We start from the raw sequence: 27,047 nt of genomic DNA on the forward strand, positions 1-27,047 counted from the left end.
GATAACACATAACCTCAATTTATTTAACCAATGTAATGTGCTGCGGTTAGAGACTGACGCCGTTGCCCAGGGAACGTAACTTCTACGTCATCACGTTCGTGCATCCAACTACTTCCGGTTCAAGTTGCAGCCATCTTGTTTCCCCCTGCTTGCTAAATAAAATAAATAATACACTGATCCGGACTTCACTTCGAACCCGTAAAACAAAGTGAGTACGAAATTAGACGCAGTTTATGTGTAGAACGTTTACTTTAAAGGAGCTCGGTTGGTGAAAGTTTGAAGGAATATTTATCTTATTTTCGTGTCCTGTTCTTGACCAATAGACGATTGTTTTGGAAGATGAACATAGGCGCCATTTCCCTCCCCGCTCTCTGAGGCGCTTATTGGTGGCCCGCTGAAGGGATCACGGGCGCTCAGGAAACTGGCGTTATGTGTCCGCCATGTTGGCGCTCGTCTACGTGCTCGACCGACGGACTGGCCATTTCAACTAGAGCCCGAATGGCGCCAGTTGCAGAACGAACTTAGCCCTAAAAACCTTGATTGGTGGAATCTAGTCCGGGGTTTGATTGGTCTGAAGGACAGATCCAAACGTTGCCTTTATTGGTTAGACTGCTTCTTCCTCGCGTTGGAAAGCCTTGCAAAAACCTCCACTCGACGTTGCGGACTCGTTGTCCGCTGGCTATCAGAATCGCCCGAACCGCGCGGATGGTCTCCTAAGCGTGTGCAACAATCACAAGTGTGCAGCTCCAACATGCTAACGTAAACTTCACGTTAGCACGAAGTCTCGGTCCACGCGTTATAAAGCCGTTAGGTCCGGGCGCTAAGCGTGCGTGTCCATCGTTCCCGTCCCCGGTCTTAAGGCGTCCGATAGCTCACAGTTTAACGCCACATTTGTATTTGATCGAGTCTAGTTTTTACGGATAGCCGTCTGCCGCGGGATGATGTGGCATCGGTTAACGTCTCATGCTAGCCGCTTTTGTTGGTGCTCTCTGGTCAATGTAAACTGCTGTAGCGACCCTGTTAAAAGGGGGAGATTATGAGTCTTTATGTAACGTTAAGTCCTCATAGAGCCACGGTGCTCTGCTCCCAGTGTGAAGCCAAAGAGCATTTTAAAAATTGCAAGTATCAAGCGCGTCTTTGTTTCCTTAGAGCTACTCTCCTGTTCCTGAAGAAACATCATTTTAAATAACCTTTTTTTTTTATGCTTGAATTGTGAAAGAAGAGGGTTAAGCCACAATTTCAAATCCACACAAAAAATCACCCAACCTAATTCTGCATTTTTTTCTTTATTAGCATAACATTATTTTCATTCTAGAGATCAATAATACTCCACAGTGAATAATTACTTCAGCAACACTGTGCACTGTTTACGGTTTTTCTACGTTTTTTTCTACGTTTTTAAATGACCCATGAGTAAGTCTAGTCAGTTTACCATTTTTACATGCAGGTGTTTTTGGCGGTTTCTTTTCGTGGGCGAACGCATGCCGTGGTCCAGCTACCCTTATGGGGCCGTGTGTTTACAGAACCCACGGCTTGTGGCTGGTTTGTGTGTGTGTGTGTGCGCGTGTTTGTCTCTAAACAGCGCCGGCGAGCGCAAACATGTCCCTGCTACGAGCAGCAAAGGTCACGGGAAGGTCTCACTTGTACGGGTGACCTTGCCAGGTGTCATTACTGAGGCATTCTGGGTAGCCAGAATCCCTTTGCAAGGGGAGAGGGGGCTGCTGGAGAGATTAATCGTTGTGCAGCTCTGGTCTAATCATTAACTGGGTGGCGGTGGTACCTGCTCCCAGTCCCCATGCTCCTCACAAAAATAGTAAAGGGAACATTTAGCTTTGTTTCTCTCGAGTCTCGTGTCTTGTTCTCTCACTCCACTTGTTCTACCCCTCCCATCCTATAAAACCTCTCCTCTCTGTCCTTCTCCATCCTTCCGGTTCCCCTCCCCCCTCTAGGTTTTTCCATTGATGGGGCAGGTTTGCTCTCTCTCTCTTAAGCGTCTTGTGTTCCTCACTACAGTCGGGATTTGCAGTAAACTGCAGCATACGGCTTCAGGTCATACCTCTATCCTTGGCCCAGGTTGTCAGTAAAAGGCACCCTGGCCACAGTTTTCTGACCATTTCTGTCCCTCCCCATGGCTTTATGTCTTAATGAGCTTGCGTACTCGATGTACAAATAACTGATTTGGTCAATAGGGTGTTACGCACAATGCGTTAAGCGAATGAGCAGCATCGTCGTGCTTTGGTACTCTAAAGTAAAGGTTACGGTGTTGGAGCGACTGCAGGGGTGAGTTGACAAGAAGGACATTGTATGACATTGCTGACGTAGTTTTCTGATGATGTTTTAATAGTGGAAATTGCTGTACGTGTACGTTTTTGGGGTCAAGACAACATTGTCTTTGTTTACAGACTTTCACCCTTATCTTAGTCTTGTTTATCCACAAATAGTACAGGAATCTTTTTCTTTTTTCTTCCTCCCTTGTGGCTGCTTGCTCACCAGTCAGCTGATTCATCTTCATCTCATACAAAAGCTCTACAATGATCTTGTTTTCAGCAATTAGATTTTGTGTAAAGTTGATTGACACAATAGTTTATTCATTTTGTGGTTGCAATAAAACCACATGTTTTATTGCTTACTCTCTTCCTCTTTTCTTTTTCCCCGACCCCTATCCGGTGAGTCATGGGCATTTTGTTGAATAAAGCCCGAGCCAACTAATTAATATTCTAAGCAAACGACGATTGGGTCAAAGAGTGCGATTTACTACAACAATTGCAAATGACTGTAGTGTGACTTGAATGCACAACAATTCTCAATAACAAGTTGGCTGGTCACAGGCTCGACGTTTGCAGTGTGAGCAAGGATGAATGAGAACGCAAGGACAAAGTGTGTGCTTGCGCGTGGGTGTGTGTGCGGATATGTGCATGTACACCTGTGCACACGTATGAGACAGCGAGTCTGCCTCGTCTGCTTTTGTACTTCAAATCATGTGGATGCAACATGCGGCACCCATCCTGGCACCCGTTTCAGCCAGTGAGTGCCGGCGCGGCTGCCTGCATCACCGCGCCCTCAGCCTGTAGCGGCGCAGAGGAGGCGGGGCGGAGGGAGACGTTTAGTTTGACATTGTAAATAAGCAGAGAGTCGTTGTCGGAGAGAGCAGCCCCGTGGAACCTTCCTCGTCTGTCCAGCAGCAGCAGCAGGAGACGGACCGCCCGAGGACACACAATGCCGAGGCAAGCAACAACCCGCGCATAATCACCGAAGAGCTTTCCACAACTTTATACAGTCCCCCCCCCCCATTCTCTTCTCTACTCTCTCTTCCTCTTTTCTTTTCCCTGACCCCTATCCTGCAGCTCAAGGTAACTTAGAGCAGGAAGTTGGCGGTCGGTGAAAGGGGGGGTTGAGCGGAGGCAAGGGGAGGAGCAGGGGACGCGTCTGCGCTGAATGATGTGTGCGGCGTCCTATGGCGCGGGAGGACCGTCTCTGCTCATTGGCTGTGAGAGTGAGGCGGGAGCCCGGTGTGAGGCGGGATTTGAGTTTTACGTAGCAAGCTAGATTGGTTACTCTTGAACGTTAAAGGGGAAGGAGGCTAGAGATTTTTGTCTGAGAGTCAGGAGTGCGGCTGCACTGTTTGCCTGCTGCTGCTGCGCTGTTTTAGTTTTTTAATCTATTCCCTCTGACCCTCTTCTCTGCGCTGGGCCAGGGGTCAGCTCAAAGACAAATGCACGGGTCACAGCTGGGGAGGGGGAGAGGAGCAGAGTGCAAGTGCACAAGAGAAAGAGAAGGTCAGCTCGTTAGGGGGACTTGGTCAGAAGAGAAACGGGACAGACGGGGCTGCATGGTTTGGCAGGAGGAGGAGAACGTTGGGGGGGGGGGGGGGGGGCTGAAGGATACGGGGCAATGTGGAAGGGGGAGGGGTAGAAGAAGGGGGGCCTTGCGCTGCTCTGTCCAGGCTTTTTTTTTTTTTTTTAAAGAACAGTCCAGTGGAACTAGAGTGCCTTTTGTCTGTTGATACGATCAGAGGACCGCAGGAAGTGAAGGAGCTCGAGAGCCTTTCTGTTAACCTCTGTGACTCTTCTTCCTGCTGCTGCTGTTGATCTCCAGGAGACTTGAGCCGGGCGGTCTGTTTGCCTGTGTTCTGCTCAGCCACGACAGAGCGCTCGACATGAAGGGCACGGGGGTAAGTCCGGGAAAAACACCGCTCGAGAGAAGACCTGTCAAGTTGGTCAGGCTTTGAGTTTTCTCTCCATCATGCGCTGCAGCGATGAGGGACTGAATGTCCTTTACAGTTGTCCTCAATCCTCTCTCCCTTTCCCTTCCTTTAGTACTCTCCTTGGAAGAGGTGTGTGTGTGTGTGTCTCTCTCATCCGTGTCCTTCAGTTGTCACTTCAGCAAGGCAGTGATGCTTTATAAAAAAAACAGGCCGTCTATAAAAACTTTAAAATCTTGTATGTAATATATTTGTTACATCGTGAAAGTAGAGCGCCAAGTCTGTTTGCCAACTAGTTTTGACTGTTAATCACCTTTCAACACGGGCAAGTGCGCGGCGGTCAGATGCCCTTCGCTGTCATCGGCGGTGTTGGTGTCCTGGGGGCCGCCGGCTTCAGTGCACACGGTGCTTGTCCCGACTCTGGTCTCCCGCCCCCTCCCACCCTCCAACCCCTACTGACGTCCTTGTTTACGCGCCAGCGCCAGACAGTGACGCAGAGCCAGGAGCCAAAAATGGCATCCACGTCAAAATGCGATGTTGTGCGCGGTAGAGCTCTGTGAGCATAGCATGTCAGTATTGTTGTTGCGGGTTTGAGGGGCAGCTGGTTGCGGTGACCTCGGGACCCCCCCAGGCCCCTGCCCCGACAGCGGCAGATGCCCAGATGGGACAGCTTGTCAGTCTGTCAGCCCTGTAGACGCAGCAGGCTAATTGTTTGAGCTGATCTCTTCTGATGGAATCTTTGGACGGTGCCCTTTTCTCTCCCTCGCTGCTTCAACTGGATTTATTTGTCCGTTACTCGCTCCCTAAGTTTCCGTTGGTGCCTCCGACAAAGAAAGTCCCGATGGGGGAGCAAGAGTGAGAGAGGGAGACTAAAAATAACTCACGTTGAAGCCATTGCTGCCAAATCCCAGGGGTTGGCTTCTGTCTGCATGCGATTTGAATATTTGTGCCCCTTTCCGTATCAAAGGCACAGCGGGGTGAGAAAAGTTAGTGAAACATGCAAAGCACTTGGACAATGCTAGGCCTGTCAGCTTATCACTAAGGTGACCACTGCCGCCGCGAATTCGCTCTTTTGCCCTTGGCGCCTTTTTTTTTTTTTTGCTTTTATGTGTGTACACTGTCACTAAGGACGATGTGGGTGGCGTCAGCTGTGTTCCAGCACGAAATCTGCAGGTAGCTTTAGCCCTGCCTACCTCGACGCCGGGGACCGGGCCTAGCAATGGATGAAGGTCACAGGAATGTGAGCTCGGCTCATGCGGCGTCTCTCTCTCTCTCTCCGTCAGCAATGACACAGAAACATGTGGAGGGAGATGAGTGGAAGCGAGGAAACAAAACAAAGGGAGACATTGCTAATATGTACAGTATGTGGTGTTTTTCTTAAGCTTCTTGGGAGAACCACTGGGGTCACTTAAGTGCTGCAGTGAAAGTTGAAAAGCCTGTCCTCTTTCTCTCCTCCCCCCCCCCCCCTCTCCCTCCTCTCTTTCATCTATCTCTCTCCCTCCTCCCTCTCTGGTTTCTCTCCCTCCTCTGTTGGATGACCTTGGGAGATCAGTGACTAGCACTTCCTGGGGTCGGCTTGAAGCAGAACCAAGGGCAAAGTTTGCAGGCCCGTTTGGTTGGCTGGTTCGGTCCGGCCGCGCCAGAAGGGGATGTTGCATCGCCCGTCACGGCGAGCACGTCCACCATTATAACCCCGTCGGTTCTCCTCTAATCACAAGGCATTTGCACCAACATCTGTGAAAATGGTTGTGTGTGTGTGTGTGCGTGCGTGCGTCCGTGCGCACGAGCTCGTGGAGTTAATCTGTAATTCCTGCCCCGGGAACTTCTTGTTTTTTCTGTTTCCCCTGAGTAGATAATTTACCCTGCATGCTGTAACTGTGTGTTTGTTTTTTATCAAGGAGAACACTGTAATAGTTCAGGATTTGTAACCCTCTTTGATTTAGTGCCGCCATTTATGTTTGACAGTCGGGCGTTTGTCACCAAAGCAGTATTTATACTGTCTCTTCATGTACAATAAATCAGAATAAAACTGCCATAGCGAATGTTAAACATCAAGTGGTCCAATGACGTGTCCTGGTTTATGGTCACGTCCGTTATGTAACTTTCTGCGTAAAACCCAGCAGACTTAAACCTTTTACTGACCTTCCTAGAGACCTGCTGTTCTGCGTCATTGACAATTTCACACAGCAGCATGTGGGAAAATTGACCTCTTGCGAGAGATTTCAGTGTAGCAACGCTCACCCAGTAGCTGGCATCTTGGTTACACTAACGACGTGTCTTTGGTTGATTTTCCAGCGTTTTTAGTGTCCAGGTGAAAGTTGACACGGTCTGTGTGGTTGCGTGTTTGCTGTTTGTCCGGCCTGATGTTTTGTCCGTTAGCAACCTTGAAGAGCAACAATGCATAAGGTCATAGCGGTGCCATAAGGTCACGGTACGGTAAAATAAATCCCGTCCCTTTGTGGCATCTCTTGTTTATTGACACCCTTCTTGCCTTATGACCTCCATGTTTTCTTAACCAACGGTTATGGGAATGAAAGTGCATTCCACTAAATCCATTTATTATGGATTATTATCCATCTGAAATTACCCAAACTGCACTCGCAGCGTTTCACACTGGTATATTAATAAAATAATGGTTTATTAGAGGCTAAAAGGGTTGTTTGACTGAGATGTAACGCGAAGGTCCTCCATGACCTCGGGTAAAGGAAACAAAAATCCACACTTATTTCAGATTGGAACACTTGCCGCACATTCGATCGGGTACACGATATGCCGCTTTATTTCCGTACAGGTCAGATCCTCTCAGTGCACATCTGCTTCAATGTGAAGTGTCAGCTCTGCTTCGGGGGGAGATCTGCGATGATATGAGCTGCTCTTCAGCACATGACAGTGTGATACTGCAACACCTCGGGGAGAGGTTCACGCGTCTGCCTCAAATAGGCCCTTCACTTTGTCCTAAGCTGCCTCGCCTAATTACCTATGAAATGCACTCGGCAAAATTAACCTCAATTCACACCAACCGTTGGGTCATTAAGGGGGCAATTAACTGCAGAACATGACGCCTTAATCAGAGGCCAATTAATTAGCTCAACTGCACCGTCGCTTACTTTAGCTAAAGGAGAGGATGAACCGGCACACGGCTACCTTTTAATTCTGCTCTTGAGCCTTTAACGCTAACAGGAACTTGACGACTTTTGTAAGTGACGTTAGCGTTTGACCAAGTTGCTGATGCTGCTGTGAGTGGCCTCTTGATGGGACGCGCCAGTTAGCGAGACAGAGCGAGGGAGGGAGCGATGACACGAGACGCAGGACCGGCCATAGCGCTGATTCAGCTGTAGCAAGAGGAGCAGCATTGACTTTCTCAGAGAAGTTGTGGACGAAGGGGAAGTGTGGGGGGGTGTAAGTAAAAAAAAAAGACAGAACATGAGAGACACCGGGTGACAGAGATGGGAAGTACCGCTTAGAAGACCAAGAGGAGAGACGCTAGGATGAGCAAGTCGCTGTGTTGTCGACAAAGTGCAGACGTCACATTGCTCCTCGGAGACACACACACACACACACACACACACACACACAGGCACAGCGGAGTTGGAAGGAAACCCAACACCGACATCTCTGTGCGTCTCAATGACCTGATGAAGGACAACAGAGCCGCATGGGGGGGGGGGGGGGCACGGTGCAATGTACACTAATATAGCATACAGTAGCAGGTCGGGTTCATTACAGCTGAAATGATCCACAATGTTATCCAGAACAGCAAGCGCACATCAAAGTTCAAAACATAATTACATTTTTACCTGCAGTGCAGTGAAAAAGGTCCTGAAAGCTCGACTTTTAGAGAGCGGACATGAAGAAGCAAAAATTAGGTTTTTGAGTTGGTTCGCTTTCGCCGAGTTTGAAAAACGGAGACCTCAGCGGGCTCCCACGCACACTTTCCGCTGAACCGAAGCCCCGGGAGACGACATCGGTGCACAGTAGGTGGCACTCGTATTGTTTCCTGCCCTCCTCCCCCTCCATCTCACGTTTCAGCCTGCTTAACACTTTTTCTCATTTCTTTTCATGTATGGACTCCCCCCCCCCCCCCCCCCCCCCCCTCCCGCCTGCTGCTGTTGGTTAGTGGGTGGCTGTGTGTTTTAGATTGAAGGTCACAGGGTCAGAGAGGGGGGGTTTGGGCGTACGTGTGACTTAATAACGTCTCTACCACCACAAGTGTTAAAAGAAAGAAAAAAAAGATAGCGGTTTAAGAGTAGGTTGTTTTTTTTGTGAATTGTTCCCGGGTTTGCTCTCAGCGACATTGGTGTTACCATGGTAATTGGCCTGATTGTTGTCTATAATGCTATCAAGTGAATTGGCTGATTCATTGATTCATTATTTATATTTTATTCAGTCTACCACATGTAGAGAAGCACCCAAGCTGGCAGGCAGTGGTGCACCGGCGGATGCACAACGGTGACTTGCACGAGTCACCGATCACGAGATCGAGTGAGCTGGAGAAAAGCCTCCCCCCCTCTCCCCCGCCTTCCCCCCATTTGCATGGTCACGGCGCTGCAAAGTGCGCAGAGGTCACTTTACCTGTGAGGCAGAGGCAAAAAACCCCAACTGCAATTCCCATCAGTCAGCCCCGCCGCTTGGAATGCTGGGATTGTTCTGGTGACTGCAGGATTTCCATCAACCTTGAAATGCAACTGGACACTGGTGCGTCGGGCAGCGGAATGGAGACATTGTCAAGGTCAATCACTAGCCTGGCATGCCATGGCTACAAGCTGCCTGATTGATTTATATAAAGCCCTCCAACCCCCCCGAACACCCCCGCAGCCATCCTGTCTCATTGATTTAGGGTACTCTCTGTCAAAAAACTGAATAACAGAACGGGATGCAGCAGTGCTGCTTATGTTATTTCCAAAATCTGTCAGAGAGGGAAACATGGATTCTGGATCTGTGATTGGTCGGGGTAAAATATTCATGATTGCACTTAAATAGTACAACTAAAAGAACTGGCCTCCCACGACACCACTGTACCGGGGGGGGGCACTCGAGGGGGAGGATAAATAGATGACCCCCCCCCCCGCTCACAACACTCTCATCCTCTGTTCTTTCCTCTGTCTCCCTCTTCCCGTCTTGTTTGACCCACATAGCGAGTTTGCACAGCGGTCTGACTCAGGGCCGGTTTGTCTCTTACCTCCTCCTGTTAAAGCCTCCGGCGCTTTGTCTTAGCGCTGGATTAATGCTGAACCCCCCCCCCCCCCCTGACGTGTTTCTTTTGCTCTCCCTTTTGGCAAATCTTTCAACTGAGGTGAAGGGAGGGAGAGCGAGCGAGTGCAATCCACACACTCCAATGCCCCGCGTGTTCAGACAGGGAGGCCAATATTCCCCCAGCAGATTCCTGGCATGCCATAGTAACCTGCTGGATCCTCTTTCAAACCGTCGGGAACCCACCCCCCCCTCTCCTGTAACAGCATTGGCTTTTATGTCCACGTGGGTCTGTTTTTTTAGCCGTTGGTTTTATTTCACGTTGAAGCTCATGGTGTGTTTGCTCAGTTTTGTGGACCTGTGGAAATCCCGCTGCCGTCAGGAGTGTTTTCTTTTTCTTTTCACAAAAAACGCACGCGCGTCCTGTCAACGTGCGGGGGTCGCCCGCAGCGTGTCGCGCTTGCGTTTTGCAGAAGGAGCCGCATCTTGAAGGGGCCATCCGTGAGCGGCGAGTGTGCCGCCAGTCCGCTGGCGTTTTCTCTGGCATGTCAACAGCCCACAAGGACAAGAATAGCCGTCTGTCGGGGCTCTATTTTAGAGTTCACTGTATCATAATGACAGGCCCTGGTGGAATGTGTGGCTTGCCCGGCATGGACCCAAACTGTATTTCGTGTCCTGTCGGCCTTAGGGGATGACCTGCCTCCGGTGTCTGAATTATCACATTACGTCTTTGTTTTTGAAAAGAATTAACCCACCACTCTCCCCCTGTCATTGCCTGGTGAAACAGAGTAGAGGATGTCTGCAGAAGCCTTCGGAGCCGGGGGCAGCGATGCCCAGCAGACCCTGCAGTCCTTCTGGCCTCGCGTCATGGAAGAGATCAGGAACTTGACTGTGGTACGCTGCACACACACACACACACATGCATCAGCCAAACAAACTCTACGATTCAGTGGTTTTATTTGGTTTCTTACAAACATACATGCACGCAAATACTGAAGCCAACTTCCTTGCTGGACTCTGTCCCTCTAACCGACCATCCATCCCATTGTCTCTAGAAGGATTTCCGTGTGCAAGAGTTGCCTCTCGCTCGAATCAAAAAAATCATGAAGCTGGATGAGGACGTCAAGGTAAGAAGACCTTTAGCCACCAATGTACCACTCTGAGAAAACTTGTATGAGAAAACTAAGAGCATAAGACACTTGTATCCCTAATAGTTAATTTTGTAATCATATTTCCATGTTGTGGACCAAAAGACAGATCTTTGAAAAACATTTGGGACTTCATTTACTTTAAGGCAAAAGTTTGAAATGTTTAATGGTCACTAATGTGGTCAAATTATTGGTTTATGGCCTATTGCTTATGGTCAGACCACAAATTTTTTTTTATAATGGAAAAATATCATCAGCTCTTACAGATCCAGCAGGGTCGATAAGAAGTCCGTTTATATCAAATGGGTGTACATCCAAGCATATTCACAAAGCCCATACAGCGTTACGGGCCATGATAACAAAACAGTGCTGTTGAAACCACTTTGTGAAACACAGGCATTGTGTTCAAAAGACGTTGCTACAATTGGTTTAAAAATAAACTAATAATCTGAATTTTATTGGGTTTATCACAACATATATCAATCACTTGAAGTTTAAAATGATACTGATCCCAGTCCCTCAGATCGGCCGATGACGTACCATCAATTTAAAACTTCATTTTTAGAAATCCACTCATCTCCCTCTACTGAACTCAACAGTTTAGGCACACGGAGTGATTGTTTTATCTCTGTTACACCCGATTACCATGCACGACTGTAACGAGAAAGCCTGTGTGTGTGTGTGTGTGTGTGTGTGTGTGTGTGTGTGTGTGTGTGTGTGTGTGTGTGTGTGTGTCTTTGAATGTGACGTGTCGAGAGCACTATCCCGTTAGTTAAGCTGTGGCTTAAAGAGGTGAAGAGATCATGAGATCAGTAGCGTAACTGGGGACAGGACCCTTCTGTCAGCTCTTGACACAGCAGCTTTCACCGCATGTGTACATGTGAGTGGTGCGGTATAACATTTAAGCCTTCACGTATATGTCCGTGTACTTAACCCGTTATCGCGTGCCTCCGCCCCCCCGAGTTCAATGCGACTCGATATGAAGCCGTGGCGTGACAAGCTAAGCTGTTTGCAGCAAATGTTTAAAGCTAACTCACTGCTGTAATGCGAAGACAAGTGGTCTCTTCATCTCGACATTTCCCACCACATGAACGTGATGCCGCCACGCGCGAGCCTTCGGCCCGGAGTGATTCACGCGTTCGCTGCCGTGATTCATGTCGGACAGTCCGTGGGTGTATTCGAGCAGGTGTAACGTCGTTGTCTCTTTCCGTACAGATGATCAGCGCGGAGGCTCCCGTCCTGTTCGCCAAAGCGGCTCAGATCTTCATCACAGAGCTCACCCTCAGAGCGTGGATCCACACCGAGGACAACAAGCGGCGCACGCTACAGGTCAGATACCCGCCGAGACGCATCGGGGAAACCAAGATGACCCACTTTCTCCCCCGTGTCCGTGTTCTTATTGCTTAGGATGCATCTGTAATATTTCCTTTTTGTGAATTTCTTTTTAACACCTCTCCCACACTCCCCTGGGTGTCTTTTTTTTTGTTTGTTTATCACTTTCTGTTCCCTGCGTGTCTGACTGCGTACGTACATACAAGCGGAGGCCCCATACCGGCTCCCCCCCCCCCCCCCCGAGGTCCATTTCCTCTGCTTAGTTCTTTCTCCCTCTGCTGACTTTGAAAGTAAAGCTGGCCGGGTTACCGTGACCCACTTTTCCCCGCGGTGCCATTTTGCCTGCTCGGCTGTCCCAACGTTGAACAAGATGGACTCTGGGATGATGTGATGGAGAAAATCTAGATCAGAGTCTCACCTGGATGTTAAGAGGGAAGAACGCTGGAGCAGAACATGAAAGCCCTTAAGTCTACTTTATCCATTCACATACCTCTGAGAGATTAGCAGCCCATGGATATGTTTGTGTGTGTGTGTGCGCCAAAGCAGGTAGAAAAAGAGACGGGATAAAAGGCCGTCTAATCGCCCTCACGGTACTTGGTCGGGGAGGAGACTTAAATTGAAGCCCTACTTGGGAAGCGTGTTTCACTTTTCTGTTGTCTTGGCTAATCTTTATCTCACAGTACTTTCTCTCAGCATGAAGTGTAAAAACGTTGCACTGCATGCTTTAAATGGAAACTTAATTTACGGTGCGGGTTTACATGCAAATTACAATATACGCCCCAAATTACGCTTTGGCTGCGTGTGGTGTTTGAAGCTTTCCCGGATGTGAGATGTGAGGCTTCCTCCATTTCCACATGCTTGAAACACACATGCAAAGGCCTAGTCCTATTGTTAAAAGTGCTGCCAATAGGTCACCATAGCAACGCTCATCAATAGAACCAAGTGTGGATGTGACCTGATGTTACCACATATTAATCAAGCCGCTAATAATAGCCTGTGGTGAAGGGAGGGCCCTCACTGGGGGTCCTGACAGCCAATATCCTGTGGAAAATTCCACGGAGACGGCACGCTGCTGCTGTCATGGGAAAGCGTGTAGCCGCCGAGCCTCGGCCTACGAGGGCAGGAAGCGTCATCCCTGTTCATTTCCATGCATTACCCACGTTAGCAACTGTGATGCTTCCCGGATTGTTTTTTATGAACCCTTTTACCTTTACTGACTGTTGAACAAAAACATAAATCCAGACAAATGCTCCCATTTACAGGAACAAGCGAATGTGAGTGTGTTTAGCTCCTAACGCTGCCTCTCTTCCCTTTTGAGCTCAGTTATAACTGCTAATAATACCTGGTAGAATCCAATGGGAACTTTCATTTCCACAGCAGCCTCTCGTGTGGCTATTTTGGGGGGGGGGGTCGTCCGTAGGCCCTCGGGCATGTTCATTTATAGCTCGCTGCATACATCGAATTAGCGTCATTGAAGTCCGACCTCATCCTTTGACCCTCTGTGTCTGTTGTGTTTTCAGAGGAATGACATCGCCATGGCAATAACAAAGTTCGACCAGTTTGACTTCCTGATCGACATCGTGCCCCGGGACGACCTGAAGCCTCCTAAACGACAGGTACGCAATCCCACGCTGCGCAGTGACGGGGGGGCAGCGGGCTTCTCCCAAGGCGTCAAGAGTTTTTAAAGCCAGCGCAGGGGAGCGAGGGTCTTCGTCTCAGGTCCCCGCTGTCGGCAACCTGGAGGTGCTGTAAACATCCTTGACTGGAAGCTGTGGTTTTGGACGTCAAGGGCTTTCAGTCGGATGTTTGCAGCATCTTATTGCCTCTGACTGCAGCGACGGCAACTGGTTTGTGCGAACGGGAATCGGGGGGGGGAAAAGCACAACTTCGTCAAGCCTTTGAATACGTCCTCTACCCGAGGGGCCACTTCAATAAGGTTCGGGTCAATTGCAGTCTTTGCACATTGCACTGACATTTTGCTCATGCACAGGATAGCAAATGGAGAAGCGAGGTGTTCAATGTGGTATTTAAGTAGACTGTCCCCAGGCATGTAAACATCCTACACTCTCAGCTGTGTTGTCATGGAGCTGGGAGAAGGGTGTTTACTCTTCTGGTGATGGAGAAACCTCATCAAGACGAAGCACCGCTCATTAGTCCGTTATCAGGCGCAAGGACGCGGGTCATCGTTTGTAATAATTGTCAGAGCTGCGTCCAAGCCGCCATCTACCCTGCCAAACTGTGCTAATTAAAACAAAAGCAAACAAACCCGGACGCCACCGTTTGCTTTCTCTTTTTTTTTTGTTGTTGCATTATTAGTCAGAAATGGCTGATGCTGTTTTCTGGTGTAAATTGTTCTGTCCTTTTGGGCCTTCAGTCCAGCAGCGCGTGTAATGGATCATACGTCCAGATTACATTACTCCTCTCCAGCCCCGTCCCATCAGTTATTCATCAGACTTCTACCGTTACACCTGCAAAAATAATTCATGGAGATGTAATGAACTGATAGCCGCTCTTCGTCGTGTGTGTGTGTTGGTTTGTCTGTTTGCGCCTGTCCTCACCATCAGGAGGAGATGCGGCAGTCAGTGGCTCCAGCGGAGCCGGTGCAGTACTACTTCACACTGGCCCAGCAGCCCGGCGCTGTGCAGGTGCAGGGCGCGCAGCAGGCCCAGCAGCCCGGCGCACAGACGGCCACGACCATCCAGCCCGGACAGATCATCATCGCTCAGCCGCAGCAAGGACAGGTAGTACCGACGCCTCGTTTGAAGTGCCTGGAACGGGGGTACACAACACATAGATTTAAATAAGCTGCAACACCTAAACGAATCCACAGCCAGATGTGGGAGGTTTTGACAATAATAATGGCGATTTGGAGAAACACCTTGACTACAGCTGTGATGGGCTCAACTGCTCCCACAGAAAATGCCACTAAATTAAACTTTTCACTAAGCTTTAAGAAAGTGGATTTTCTGTGGTAACACATGAAGGATTATGTAGAAGATTCACAACTCCACCTTGTGTTTGGTATCGTGCTGCAAAAGGCTCGTTTCTCAGTCCTCACACATGGCTTTATTGATAGTAGCCTTATCCCACTTTGATCCGAGACCCAGAACACATTCAGGCCGCATAGATGGTGGTGCACACATCCTCTGAAACCCCGCAGAGGAAACGTATGAACTGAACTATTTACTTGTATGACTTTATAATAATCAAGATCAAATGAAATGTTTATAAATGATCTGTAACTGATTGTTTTGAAATTCATGCATTTCTGTTCCTTGTCTAATTTTGCACCTCATAACCAAACTCTACACATGTCATTCCATGGTCAACTGAAATCCTATAGTAGTGTACATTTGGCTTTTTACACGTAAAGCACACAGAGAAATCAAAAAACATATTAACCATTAAAAATAACATTATCAAATGCTGTTCCTCAGTAGTGCCATTTGTATTGGTTACAAAGAAATGAGCTGAAAGAGACATAAACTGAATAAACAGACGTTTCTTGCGATGGCCTCAGAGATCCGTTGTAGGTTTCAGGCATTACTGAGCTGGGAGAGAGGGTTTATACTCTACTACTACAATAAAAGCAGATTCTCTGAGAAAAAAGCTTGGATATTCTCCCAAGTTTAAGAGGTTAATTTACGAGAAGAAAAAAGCATAAATATATGACAAAATAGAAGATTCACGGAGAATATAAACCGTGCACGGTTGGATCATCTTCATCCCACCGCAGACTGTAAAATCTCCCTGAATTATGTTCATAAAAGCATACAGAACATGAAAGAAACCTTGTTTGTGTTTCTTTTGAGACCTTCAGTCCTCCCTGGCAGACATCGGAAAAAAAAATATCCCTAGGATTTATCCGATGACCCATTTTTATAATAAAATGTACTGCATTAAGTTTGTGAAATAACTTTAAAGTTAACATAAGAAGAGTACTTTAAACATGGCTGGTGCATCTATGACTTTGCTTAATTGCCCAATTTAACATAATAACATCAGACAACGTTCCCTTTCTTTCTTGTAAATTAATGACTTAAATCTGGGATGTTTTCCCTGAATATTACTACTCTTCCCCAACTTGTCACATTAGCATTTTACTTGTCTTTTTTACCTACAATGGTTCAAAAATGCAGACAGAGGTTCTTAATGATCCTGAGCACACATAGAACAACACACAGTTTCTCTCTCCCCCTCACACACGCTCACTCAGTCACATGCACAAGAGTATTGGGAGAGTGTGCTTCCAACTCCGGATCACATTTTGTCATTCTATTCTGTCGGGCCATCAGATGCTGCAAGGGGCCACCATGCAGCAGCTACAGCAATTGCAGGTGCAGTCACAGGGCACACCAATCACACCCATTTTCCGACAGTCAGTAAGATGATAAACATGCATATTTGGGGACAACCTTTCCATTGTGTCTCTATCCCAATGACCTTACTCTTTTGCTGCCGAGCGCACTCTGCCTCGCTCTCTCTTTCTCCAGCGTGGTCGCTGCATGTCATGTAGCCGTGCTGCTTTCGGCAGTCCGCCTCTAGCGGAGCTGTCATGCTCGTTTAGACCCGGTCTGATTCACCGCTGCTGCTGCAGTCCCAGCTGAGAGCAGTGAGGTCACCGTTTGAGCCGCACGTTGACTGTAGGCTTTTTTTTTACAACGTAGCACTTAAGAAAGCGGGCCTAGAGGGAATGAGTGAAAGTGGAAAACTTGACTCTCCCAAAAGAGTTATTTGGTTCGTTGAAGTGCTTTTGAGATTACAATAAATACTTCTCATTGACGCTTTACCCTTAAATCCTTACCGACAGTTTGTTTTAAATGGCGCGTGCCATGTTTGGTCAATGGAGTAAAGTGTTGCCAGGAAATACAAAGACAATAACATGCACGCATCATTCCGTTTTAAGCCCCGATAAAGGACTTTTTTTATGCGTCTGGTGTCCGTGTGCAGAGCTTTAACTGTCTCTAGTTGTCTGTTGTAATAATTCTTTTCTTAAGTCGAGCTGCTGTAAATGTTTATGCATTTTCTCCATAACTTAATTATCCTGTTTCTGACTTGAACCTTGCCTTCTCTATCATTCCTAAGCATGTCATCTGCCACTCGTGTGCTGCTGTTCTAACATTAAAGCGTCCCTACGCACACACACTCCACACATGCTTACGTCAACTAGTTAAGTTGTTTGCAATCGCTGCTTTCTCACTGTGTGTGTCTTTCTCTCATTTTCTCATTCTACTGTCGGGCCATCAGATGCTGCAAGGTGCAACCATGCAGCAGCTACAGCATGTGCAGCTGCAGTCACAGGGCACACCCATCACGGTAAACACACATGCACATTTGCATTTCTATGTTCACACACGCACAAACAAAGCCGGCTACCCTGGTAGCTCAGCTCACCGAGGTGGCCTCTCCTTGCTACCGTGACAGACTGACATCCCCACATCTTTTGTCCCTGCATGATAATAGTTTACAGATGTTTTAATATGTAAGATCACACAAGTTTTCACCGTGCCGGTTAAAATCTTTTCCCGGTGCGCTGTTTGGTTTCAATCATAAACGTCATGCCCCCTCCTAATGTGTGCTTCTGTCTCACTCGTGTCTGTTCCGCCTTTCTTCTTTCCTCGTTACCTGTTTTCAGAGTGCGCCTGTGGCGATGCAGGTGGGTGAGGGCCAACAAGTACAAATTGTCCAGGCTTCGGCTGCTCAGGGTCAAGCTCAGACAGCTCAAGCCCAAGGCCAGACCATGCAGGTCATGCAGCAGATCATCACCAACACTGGGGAAATCCAGCAAATCCCGGTAAGAAATGAGTTTTAAGTGTGTGTGGGGGGCCAACAAGTGAAGGAAATGGGGGAAAAAATCGCTTTGTTTGCTGCTGCATTCTTGTACTACACACACATGGTGTTCTATTGTATTATCCATCCTTCGCTGCTTGATGGGAATATCGAGTCTTCCAAAGTTAACAATTCATCAGAGGAGGGTGAATGATTGTCGCTGCTCTTCTCCTGAGAAGTAAAATGGCTGTGACCTCTGGGGTTTGAATGACCTTTGCTCCAATTCAAACGTTGTCTCCCTCTCGCGTTGGGTGAGTGTAGGTGCAGCTAAACACGGGTCAGCTCCAGTACATCCGTCTGTCCCAGCCTGTGTCCGGAGCTCAAGTGGTCCAAGGACAGATCCAGACGCTCGCCAACGCTCAGCAGGTAATCACATCGGTGACAAAATACCACCTTCAGAGCAAATGATCTCATTTCTTTATTTGTTTATTGTATTTTCCACTTTGTTTTGTTTCCAGATCACACAGGCAGATGTACAGCAAGGACAGCAGCAATTCAACCAGTTTACTGATGGACAGGTAACAAACCGAATCAATGAGTCCATTGTATCACAGCTGGCCGTAACATTATAAACTTAATGTCTTTTTGAATAGACTCACTTCACTTATTTCTGGCTTGTCAGTATTGTTAATATTTAACTAGTGCACACATTTAGCTATAAATCAGCTGACATGTGCTCCTTAAAGTAAAATGGAATTAATCAAACCACAGACAACGTTAGACAGGAGACCCCAAATGTGTCAGAAATGTCTTTATTAAGTCCTGAATAAAATATTTAGCTAGCCATTTCAGCAACAACCTAAACAGAACCTTGTAACAGACCTGTGCCCAATCGTGTTGTTTCGGTTTAAATCCGACCGCACACAGACCTTCAGCCTCTCCCGTCTCTGTTTCACAGCAGTTGTATCAGATCCAGCAGGTGACGATGCCGGCGGGACAGGAGTTGAGCCAACCGATGTTCATTCAGTCCACCAACCAGACAGTCGATGCACAGGTCACGCAGGTCACCACCGAATGAGCCCAGCGGGCAACCTTTTTCTCCACTCACACACACGTGCGCACACGCACACACACACACACACACACACACACACACACACATACACACCAGCCCGTTCGAGGCAAACCGATGCCACCGACCTGGACGAAAGGACGCTCGATAAACTTCAATTGTAGGGCCCGCTCATCTAGACGAGGGAGCTGAAATGTTATAACACTCTTTGTAATAAACTTGGTACGCGGGATTAAAAACGGAAACCAAAGGACACCGATTGACGCTCTCGAATTGACATGTTAAGTTGCATCCATGCTTAGATGCGGCTGACTTTTTGTACTTTTGTCACCGACCGTCCGTGGACAAAAATATGCATCCACTGCCGCGGCCCCTGATAGCCGTCTCTCCGCAGAGCGACTCAGCGATACCGCCATGTCGATACTTCAAAGATCTCTCAAACAGAAGAAAGTGTTTTTTTCCTGGCGCTTTTCTTTTTGCTCTTTATTTGGAAATGAATTGGGGAAGTGTGTGTGTCTCTCTCTCTCTCTCCATGATATGCTCCTGGTCTATCTGAATCATACCCTCCATATTGTTTTCCATGTAGTTGACAGATGAAGTGAAGCCATATACCTCAGATGTCACTTTAAGGGATCTTGAGAAGAGGTTATACGTTTCAACAATTTCATGTAGTTTCTCTTGTTTTTTTTCTCCACCACATTGATAATGAAGCATGACTTTAAGGGGCTTTACCATTTACCAAACCCCCCCCACCTTTTCATAGAACTTCCTTTTTTCAATACAATTGATTGTCTTTTGGTTTCAAGATGATGTTTTGGTCTCGTATCCTCCCGCTCATTTTTTTTGTACAGTAATGATTATTGTCAATGTTCTTATTGTTGTTTTTGCATGTAGTTTAAACTGCCAGCATGACATGCAATAGATGGGTACAATTTTATTTTTGATGTTCCTTTTTGTAAACAGTTTGTGAGAAAAATAAATAAAAAAACACAACTTGTCAAATAGTCATATTTTTGTCTTGTTTTTGTGCACCTTGTGTTGTTCTCCCAAATGACCAGAGGAGGGCAGCACTGATCTAACAAACCCTGAAAGCCTCTGCTGTACTGAATTATTCCATTTCCCCCCCCCAAGATCATTGTAGGCAGTAGAAAAGATATGCGACCAAGTGACTAAAGTTGCACCCTAACGCTTTGAACACTGCTGCTCTCCTCCTCGAGCGCTGGAACAAAGGACAAGCGGTTAACTGTAGTCACGAGTTATTTGGCTGGAGACCGCTCAGCTCCTGGGAGGCTGCATTCCTTACACGACCTAAATCTTTAAAGGAGGATAAATACTTACGGTGAAACAGAAAATCTTGATAGGCAGGGGGGGGGATCACAATGTCCCACTTAACACCAAGGGAGATACCTCAAGGAAAGTCTTGAGTATCCCGTTTTAACGTGTGTGTGTTTGTGTGTGTCTCATAGTGGCCGCTAGCCACTCATTTGTCATTTGTCCGGCTGGGCCACAGTGGTGGGAGCCACGAGTTAGTCAAACCAGAGGGCCTTTTCCTAATGGACTTAATCACCGAACAATAACTGCATTAATGAGGGCAGACTCATGCTCGGCTCTCTCTAATAGGAGCAGCGGGGACTGTGAGAATGTTTGAGCTTAAGTCGAGCATGAGAAGGATTGTCTGCTGATATTTTTCTTGGCCGGCTCGGCTGGTCAGATCAAGGCAACCTTGGCGAGATGAATTAGTGCTGGCTGCCTTGGCTACAGTCCGGACCTTGTGATTGGGCCTCGCCGCCGGCCGGTCTCAGTCACAGACGAGCCCATAACAGGAGTGGACGTCCACTTTGTTTTTCATCTGCTTTTCGGCCTCGCCGAGGTGTCGGGAGAGTTTGTTTTAATCACGGTCAAACCGTGAATGCAAGCATTTCCCAGGTACTGGCCTTTCATTGTTTGTGGAAGCGTAATGTCCAATGATCCACATCGCGGTGGAATCGTCTTGGTGGGCAGCTCACTGATTGATACACTTGTTGCGTATCTCTTCAATCAGTGCAATGGACTCAAGAAAAGAAATATCCAATTAAAATCCTTGAACTTTGGTTACAAGATAATGAAATCGTTTGATTCTCGACGGAAAAGGAAGGACTGCGTGTTCATGTATTCATGCGGATCGAAGCTGTTGCCAGTTCCTTTGATAGAAGACACAAATGCGTTGTGTTTGAATTTAGTTCAGAAACAAGTGATTCATATTCATTGCACAATGGTGAATGACGATATACTTGCAGCTGCTGACGTGCAGCCTTGAGTCCACTGTGGCCTCCTTAAGTCACCTCCATCATTCACCTTAATTCAGGACAATAAGAAACGTTGTTCATGAAGAAAAACCCGCCCAAAATTGATAGCTAAGGAAGACTTGAATAACTTTCTGCTCTGGATTCTTTCGTAATCTTTCTTTTTATTTCAGAACATGTATGCTTTTCCTGCATGTGCCCAAAGGAGGCGGGTCTATGAAGCAGTTTGGCCAATTGCTGACTAAAGACATTTCATTGTGACATACAATTTAGCCAATCAGCGCGCCGGTGACGCGTCGTTTGGGGTACAAACCAGTTTGGCCCCAAACTTGTGCGTCACCATCACGGCTCGTCTTTGTCAGGCGTCAGTCTAACGACGATGGCGAGTGCGAGTCCATTCTCTCCTCCAAGAGTTGAAAGACGGAGACGTCTAACCACACCAGGAAGGTTCGGCTAGCTTGATGCGCTCATGCTAACGACATACTTCCCATGCTTATTAAACATAATATATAATAATACTATGTATAATATATAATACAATACAATAATGAATATCTATGTATAGCTCGGGGTTGTGTGTGTTAGGCTTGTCGTCTGACGGAAATGAAGTAACTTTACTTCCTACACGCTGCGTAAGCTACAAAGGATCCTTTCATTGCTCATGAATGGGCCACGGAGTGAACGTGGCGGTAATTTCCTGACTCACTCACTGGCTGCAGTGGTTCGCACTTAATATATTGATGAAGCAGAATGGCAGGTTGACTGTACGGCAACAACAAAAACAAAACAGCGGACACAACATTGACAGTTCTGTCCTTCTCTTTTGGTCCCTCCCATGTTGTCCATGTAGAAACCGATTACAAAAGAGAAGAGCGATGAGATTAAATAAAGGCAAAAAAAGCATGCTCTGGGAAAGCCATTAAGTGGCGTAAATAAACGTCCGAGGGCACAGCGGAAACCAAAGGTTGTCGGGGTCGGACGCAGCCAGCGTGCACTGTACTATGCGTAGCTCACATTTGCTGACGCGAGGGTTTTTAAGTTCCCATAGATTCCCTGAGTGGCTGTCGACTCTCTTCGCTCAGACGGCTCTTTGGGGCGTGAGTGAACGCTCCGAGTGAGAAGTGCAGTGGAAAAACAACGGCGAGGGTAAAAGGCGGGCGTGAAGGGAACACAACGGCTACTGCTGAGCCCCTGGAGACCTGGGTCCCCCCCCCACCACCATCCCCTCTCCCCCCGCCGACTATGGTTCCACCCTGAATACCATCAAGTCTGTGTCCACAGCAGCTTACAGCCCTCCTCGTGTTCTGGTAATATACATTTGCACAGCCAGCTGCCCGTTACACGGTCCCATATTTTACAGTCTGACCCTGCTCAGCTGTTGTGTGTTGTCACCGTGATCCCAGAGGCCACGTTGGATTCTCTGCTGCCCGGCCCTGAGTGTTGATTACTGGGTGAAAGCAACACTGCAGCAGGGCTGGTACTGTTATAGAACGAAGGTGGGGGTGGGAGGGGGGGAGTGCAGGGTTTTTGCCTCGCTGGAACTTTGATGTAAATCCCAGAGGGTAAGAGTTGGGTCGGCCTGTCCGTCGGCACCTTCTTCCTTCCCCACCTCCCCCGGCCTGCCTGGTTTGGACAGGCGGAAGAAAAGAAACCAAGCCAAGGGAGAGAGAGTGGTGACGGGGGGTTCCCCCCGCAGGATGCGCTTGTGTTGATTAGACGTTTGGATTGGACCTCCACCTTTCACCCTTGGCAGGTTGGCCTCTGCAGGACTCCACTATTAGAAAAAAAATCGATTTATAGAATCAAAATATCAGCGGTTTATATGCTTTTCTACCTCTGATAATTCAAAATACTAGATGGGGAAATTAACAGTTTAAAAACTTTATTGGATGTTGCTGTTTCAATACTGCAGCTGTCAGCAGTTGATTTTATTTCATAGCCGCCAGCTGAATTATAATGTCTGTGACTAAGAGTTACTTTCATAATACCAAGGACAAGCAATGAGTGCAGGTTTGTTCCTGGAAAGTCCTCAATTCTGGAGTCTGGACTCCAAGTTCACATTTGGGTGCGTCTGCTTGATCTGAACAGAGACATCAGCTCAAAGACGCGTTTCCTTGTGAATTACTTTTGTATTTGCTGATGTCACTTTTGGTGGGCAAGATTCACCAAGGCCAGCTGGAGGTTTGGGCTTCACCGCCTGGAGGCCCTCCGGCAGGTGAGCTCTCCAGAACGCTCGTGTGTCACTGTCACAGATCCAGAAAGCTCCGTCCTCTGAGGCGCTGAGCACCTGTCTCTGCAGCACGCCAGTTTCATTCCACAGAATAAACGTTTGTTAAAATCCCATTTAAATGTGTGTTTTGGAAAAATCAAAGAAGGTAGGCGGGGCCCCTGGATAGTTTTAGCACTGAGCGTGTGCACACGCAGCAGTTCTGGTTATCAGTTCTAACAGACTCCCGTCCTTCCGGTGGAAAACCAGAAAACCCCCGTCCGGCCATCCTCTCCCCGGTCACCTGTGACCCCCAGTGCGAACACCGGAGCGCATTTATCGGTCATTTCACCAGTTTTAAAAGAGTTGTCCACCTTGCGTTTCTTGGCACCGTGCCGATGGTCTCCACTTGGTGCGCGCTCCACACCCCGCCTGCCGGAGCGCTGGACCAGAGAGACGCACCGGGAGGAGGGGTGAGGGAGGGGGAGACGGCTGATTGTGAGCGACTGGGCGAGTCTCACTCTAGACAAATTCAAAGTACAAGAACAGCTCAGACGAGCTCATCGGGGAGACTTGGATGTAGTTAGTCCGCGGAGACACACACACACACGCGCGTCACCTGCTTTGGCTTTTTATTTTAGGGAATTACGGCTGCACGTTTCTAGTGTATTTATGGTAATGTGCAATGCGTGATGATTGAGTTCAGTTTGGGCCACTTCTGCAAAGGGATGACAGGACTTTCTCTCTGGTCTCGGAGTTTAAGTGCATATGTGATAATTAGTCTTCTCACATTTGCCTATTTAAAATGATCGCCGAAGGTCGCGTGCCGGTGCGACGCACTCGTTTAAGTCATGCGCATCTGTTCTTCTGCAACCGCGACTTGATTTACAGATAACTTTCACATCTCGACTGAGTAAACCGAGACCGCAGTGATGGTTTCAACTCGCGCGTTCTGACCAGCGGAGTAGTTTTGGTCCACGTAACAGGCGAGACAAACCGGACTATGACTTGGTCGAAACTTTGGCGCGCGCTCCCGCGGACGACCCAGTGAGAGGCGTCCGATCACCTTCGACCGAGCGCCGCGGAGGATGCCGGAAAGCCCGTCGAACAACGGCGGCGCCAGAATGCTCGCGCCACCGACTTCCAGCGACGACAGGCGGGTGGAGTTCGTGGCTCTCACCGCCGTCCACACGGAGAGGAGCGAACCGTCCAGCCCGGAGCGCGGACACCCGTCGAACCGCACCGGTCTGCTGGGGACCCCGCTGCCCGGGCCGCCGGGCCCCCGGGCCAATACGTCCGCCTCCAACAAGCGCTACCGAAAGTTGCAAAACTGCCTGTACAACGTGCTGGAAAGACCGAGAGGATGGGCGTTCATCTACCACGCGTTCATGTAAGTGTACATCATCTTCATCTTCTTCTTCTTCTTTTTTTCGTCTGCGTCTTCTTCTTCTTCGTCCTCTTCTTCTTCTTCTTTTTCGTCTGTGTCTTCTTCTTCTTCTTCTTCTTCTTCTTCTTCTTCTTCTTCTTCTGTGTTATCTTCTTCGTCCTCTTCTTCTTCTTCTTCTTTTTCGTCTGCGTCTTCTTCTTCGTCTTCTTCGTCAACCTTGTTAATGAGTGACGAAATAAAGCACGTTTTACAACTTTTTTTTAAAAACGTTTGGACTTTTTTAACGACTAAAAGATGTGTAAAAGCCAGTTATGTAAGTGAGCAAAGAAAAAGTGACTTTAGTTGGCAATCGTGAGTTTAGATTATTATGCGCCAGACGTTTCTTGATGTATTTTCCAATTAACGGAGCAGAGTTGCTCGTGCAGCGCAGTTACATGAAACACATCATCTCAACACGGGGTCTTCTGTTTCCCCCCTCTTTTGAGTGATGATATCATCAGGAGCACCCTGGATGAACAGAATCAGGGCTGACATGTGAAAGGGAATTTAAAAACGTCAGTAAAGTAAGTAAATAATGCCCTGGTAACCTCCCCCCCCACCCCCTCCTCTTGAATCCATTTAAATTCATTGTTACGTGGTAGCTTTTTGATATGGAGACTAATCTCGCGTTGAACATCACACAGTATTCCTTCACTGACACTTCTCCCGTAGCCGTGTATGAATGTTGGCTCTCCTGATGGGCAGGTGGCACCTCGCATGGTAGCCCCTGGCATCAGCGTATGAAAGGGTGAATGCCATACTGTGTGGAAGCACTTTACAAGCGCAGTCTGTGTACTATTTAAAGTACCCGTGTGCCATATATGCTCCATAATGTATACAGCATGTAAACACTGGAAAAGTATGAGCGGCCCACACTAACATGTGAGCCATGCAGCACTGATTTTTCCAAAACCAAACTGAATATTCATTTGATTGAACGTGAATCCGTGTCAGATTTTACATTTAAATCTCTTGAATAACCTAAAAACAATTGTATGAACGGTAGTGGTGAAAAACTTCCCTCAGTAATTATTTAATGGGCGTCAGTGTATGCCGCTGTCTTTTCAAGCAAAGCCCAGGACAGCTGTGCCCCGGCAGCTGGCGGTTGCATCTGGCATATAATGGACGGAGCATTATGTGTGGGAGCTCCTTGGACCGGGCTGTCCTTTCACCGTGGTTGTTTAGAAAAGAGCAGCGGTCCACCCTGCCAATGCCATCATGTGTTTATACCAGGGAAACCCCACTGCGGAACATCTCGCATGTGTTCTCATCATATTAGTGAGTGGAGATCAGCGGCCGCTATGGCCTCGCTTTTCCCTTCAGCTCTTTCATGTCTCTCAATTTGTTTCTGGCTTTCTTCGGTTCCCACGGGGGGGCCGCGAACACATATAAGTGCACGGACACAGGAGCAAACGCGCTGCTGTGTCTGTGCGTTTCTCATTAAGAGCGTGGCCTTTTGCGGCGTAGTTGTCCCAACACGGGTGACATTCCCCCTGATGTAGCCGGGTGTCGGGGTGGATGGCAGCCATGGCATTTATTGTTATTTCTCCACCAGAGAGGAAGGGCAGGTCCTCTGAGGTGCCCAGATCAGGTTTCAGATGCCTCGGCCTCAAAGACTGAGCCGGCTTTGAAAGTGAGTCGCCTCTCCGATGTCTAAAGTCTTATACCAGCCGTTTAAAAAAAAATCCTCCTTTGACATGATTTATGTTAAGTTCACGTATGCCCAGCTGAGTGTATCATTCCCATGATGCTGTATCATCCTGAGCTGTGCAGTTGCTTTGATTAATTACGCTCGAGGCGCTCGCCATGCTGAGAGCCGTGTACCTACGCGAGGAAAATGAATTGGGAGGAAGTTCAATTAAGGCGGCGTTGATCTATTGTAATTAAATTAAGCCGCACACTGCTGCTGCGTAGGGCGCTTTGCAAACTTCCACTGAACCTTTAATTAGTCCTGCGCCGTAATGGGGGGGACTCTTAAACAGATGCGTTGCCTCCAGAGAGCCTCTCGTCGCAGATGTGTGTTGGAGCGTGTTTGGGGAAAAGCGTGTGAAGGAGCTCTCCGATGTAATGTCTCTCCACGGGCGCCCACTTAGGTCCCTCCGCACTCCTCGCCCCTCCTTGGTGCTGTCCCAGCTGCACACGAAGATGCATCCTCAAAGAGACAGTATGCTAATTCGCTTCCTTAGCCGGATGAAGAGACTGAACTAAAAAAAAAAAAAAAACTAAGAAGAAAGGGGTGGAGCAATTCTAAGTTTGCAGTAACTTGTTAAAAGAGTGTTCCTGGAAACCTACGTTAACAAGAATTCCTCTGGTCTCCAGACCGACCCGTTGCCTAGACGACATGAGAGCATCCGGCGTTTGCCGATGCTCTTGTTCAAACGGTGCGTGAAATGTTCAGTGGCGCTCGTCTTGTTATGGTCC

The 27,047-nt window shown here is 48.0% G+C and overlaps 2 protein-coding genes across 30 annotated transcripts in view; both read left to right on the forward strand.

Annotated features, from left to right (window-relative positions):
• Positions 1-51: 51 nt before the first annotated feature.
• nfyc (nuclear transcription factor Y, gamma) lies at positions 52-19,714 on the forward strand. Of its 22 annotated transcripts, none has more exons than XM_040189532.2 (12): positions 53-208; positions 10,179-10,285; positions 10,447-10,518; positions 11,755-11,868; positions 13,392-13,487; positions 14,436-14,612; positions 16,167-16,208; positions 17,119-17,187; positions 17,507-17,665; positions 17,962-18,066; positions 18,159-18,218; positions 18,599-19,714. In XM_040189532.2, exons 2-12 carry the CDS (start codon positions 10,187-10,189, stop codon positions 18,716-18,718), a joined length of 1,113 nt encoding a protein of 370 aa, XP_040045466.1. In that variant the 5' UTR covers positions 53-208; positions 10,179-10,186; the 3' UTR covers positions 18,719-19,714. The 22 variants fall into 22 exon arrangements, with proteins under 22 accessions (XP_040045472.1, XP_040045466.1, XP_040045475.1 ...); XM_040189535.2 differs by having other exon boundaries at positions 66-208; positions 10,450-10,518; XM_040189537.2 differs by lacking the exon at positions 53-208 and adding an exon at positions 1,066-3,224 and having other exon boundaries at positions 10,450-10,518.
• Positions 19,715-23,678: 3,964 nt separating this feature from the next.
• The window catches only part of kcnq4 (potassium voltage-gated channel subfamily Q member 4), a 35,281-nt gene continuing 31,912 nt past the window's right edge, over positions 23,679-27,047 (forward strand). For all 8 annotated transcript variants that reach the window (XM_078081608.1, XM_078081610.1, XM_078081611.1 and 5 more), the window contains exon 1: positions 23,679-24,590. In XM_078081608.1, coding sequence (XP_077937734.1) covers positions 24,289-24,590 — 302 coding nt within the window. In that variant the 5' untranslated portion in view covers positions 23,679-24,288. The remainder of the gene's footprint in view (positions 24,591-27,047) is intronic.

Source organism: Gasterosteus aculeatus, chromosome 10, assembly GCF_964276395.1.
Source record: "Gasterosteus aculeatus chromosome 10, fGasAcu3.hap1.1, whole genome shotgun sequence".
Lineage (NCBI taxonomy): Eukaryota > Metazoa > Chordata > Actinopteri > Perciformes > Gasterosteidae > Gasterosteus > Gasterosteus aculeatus.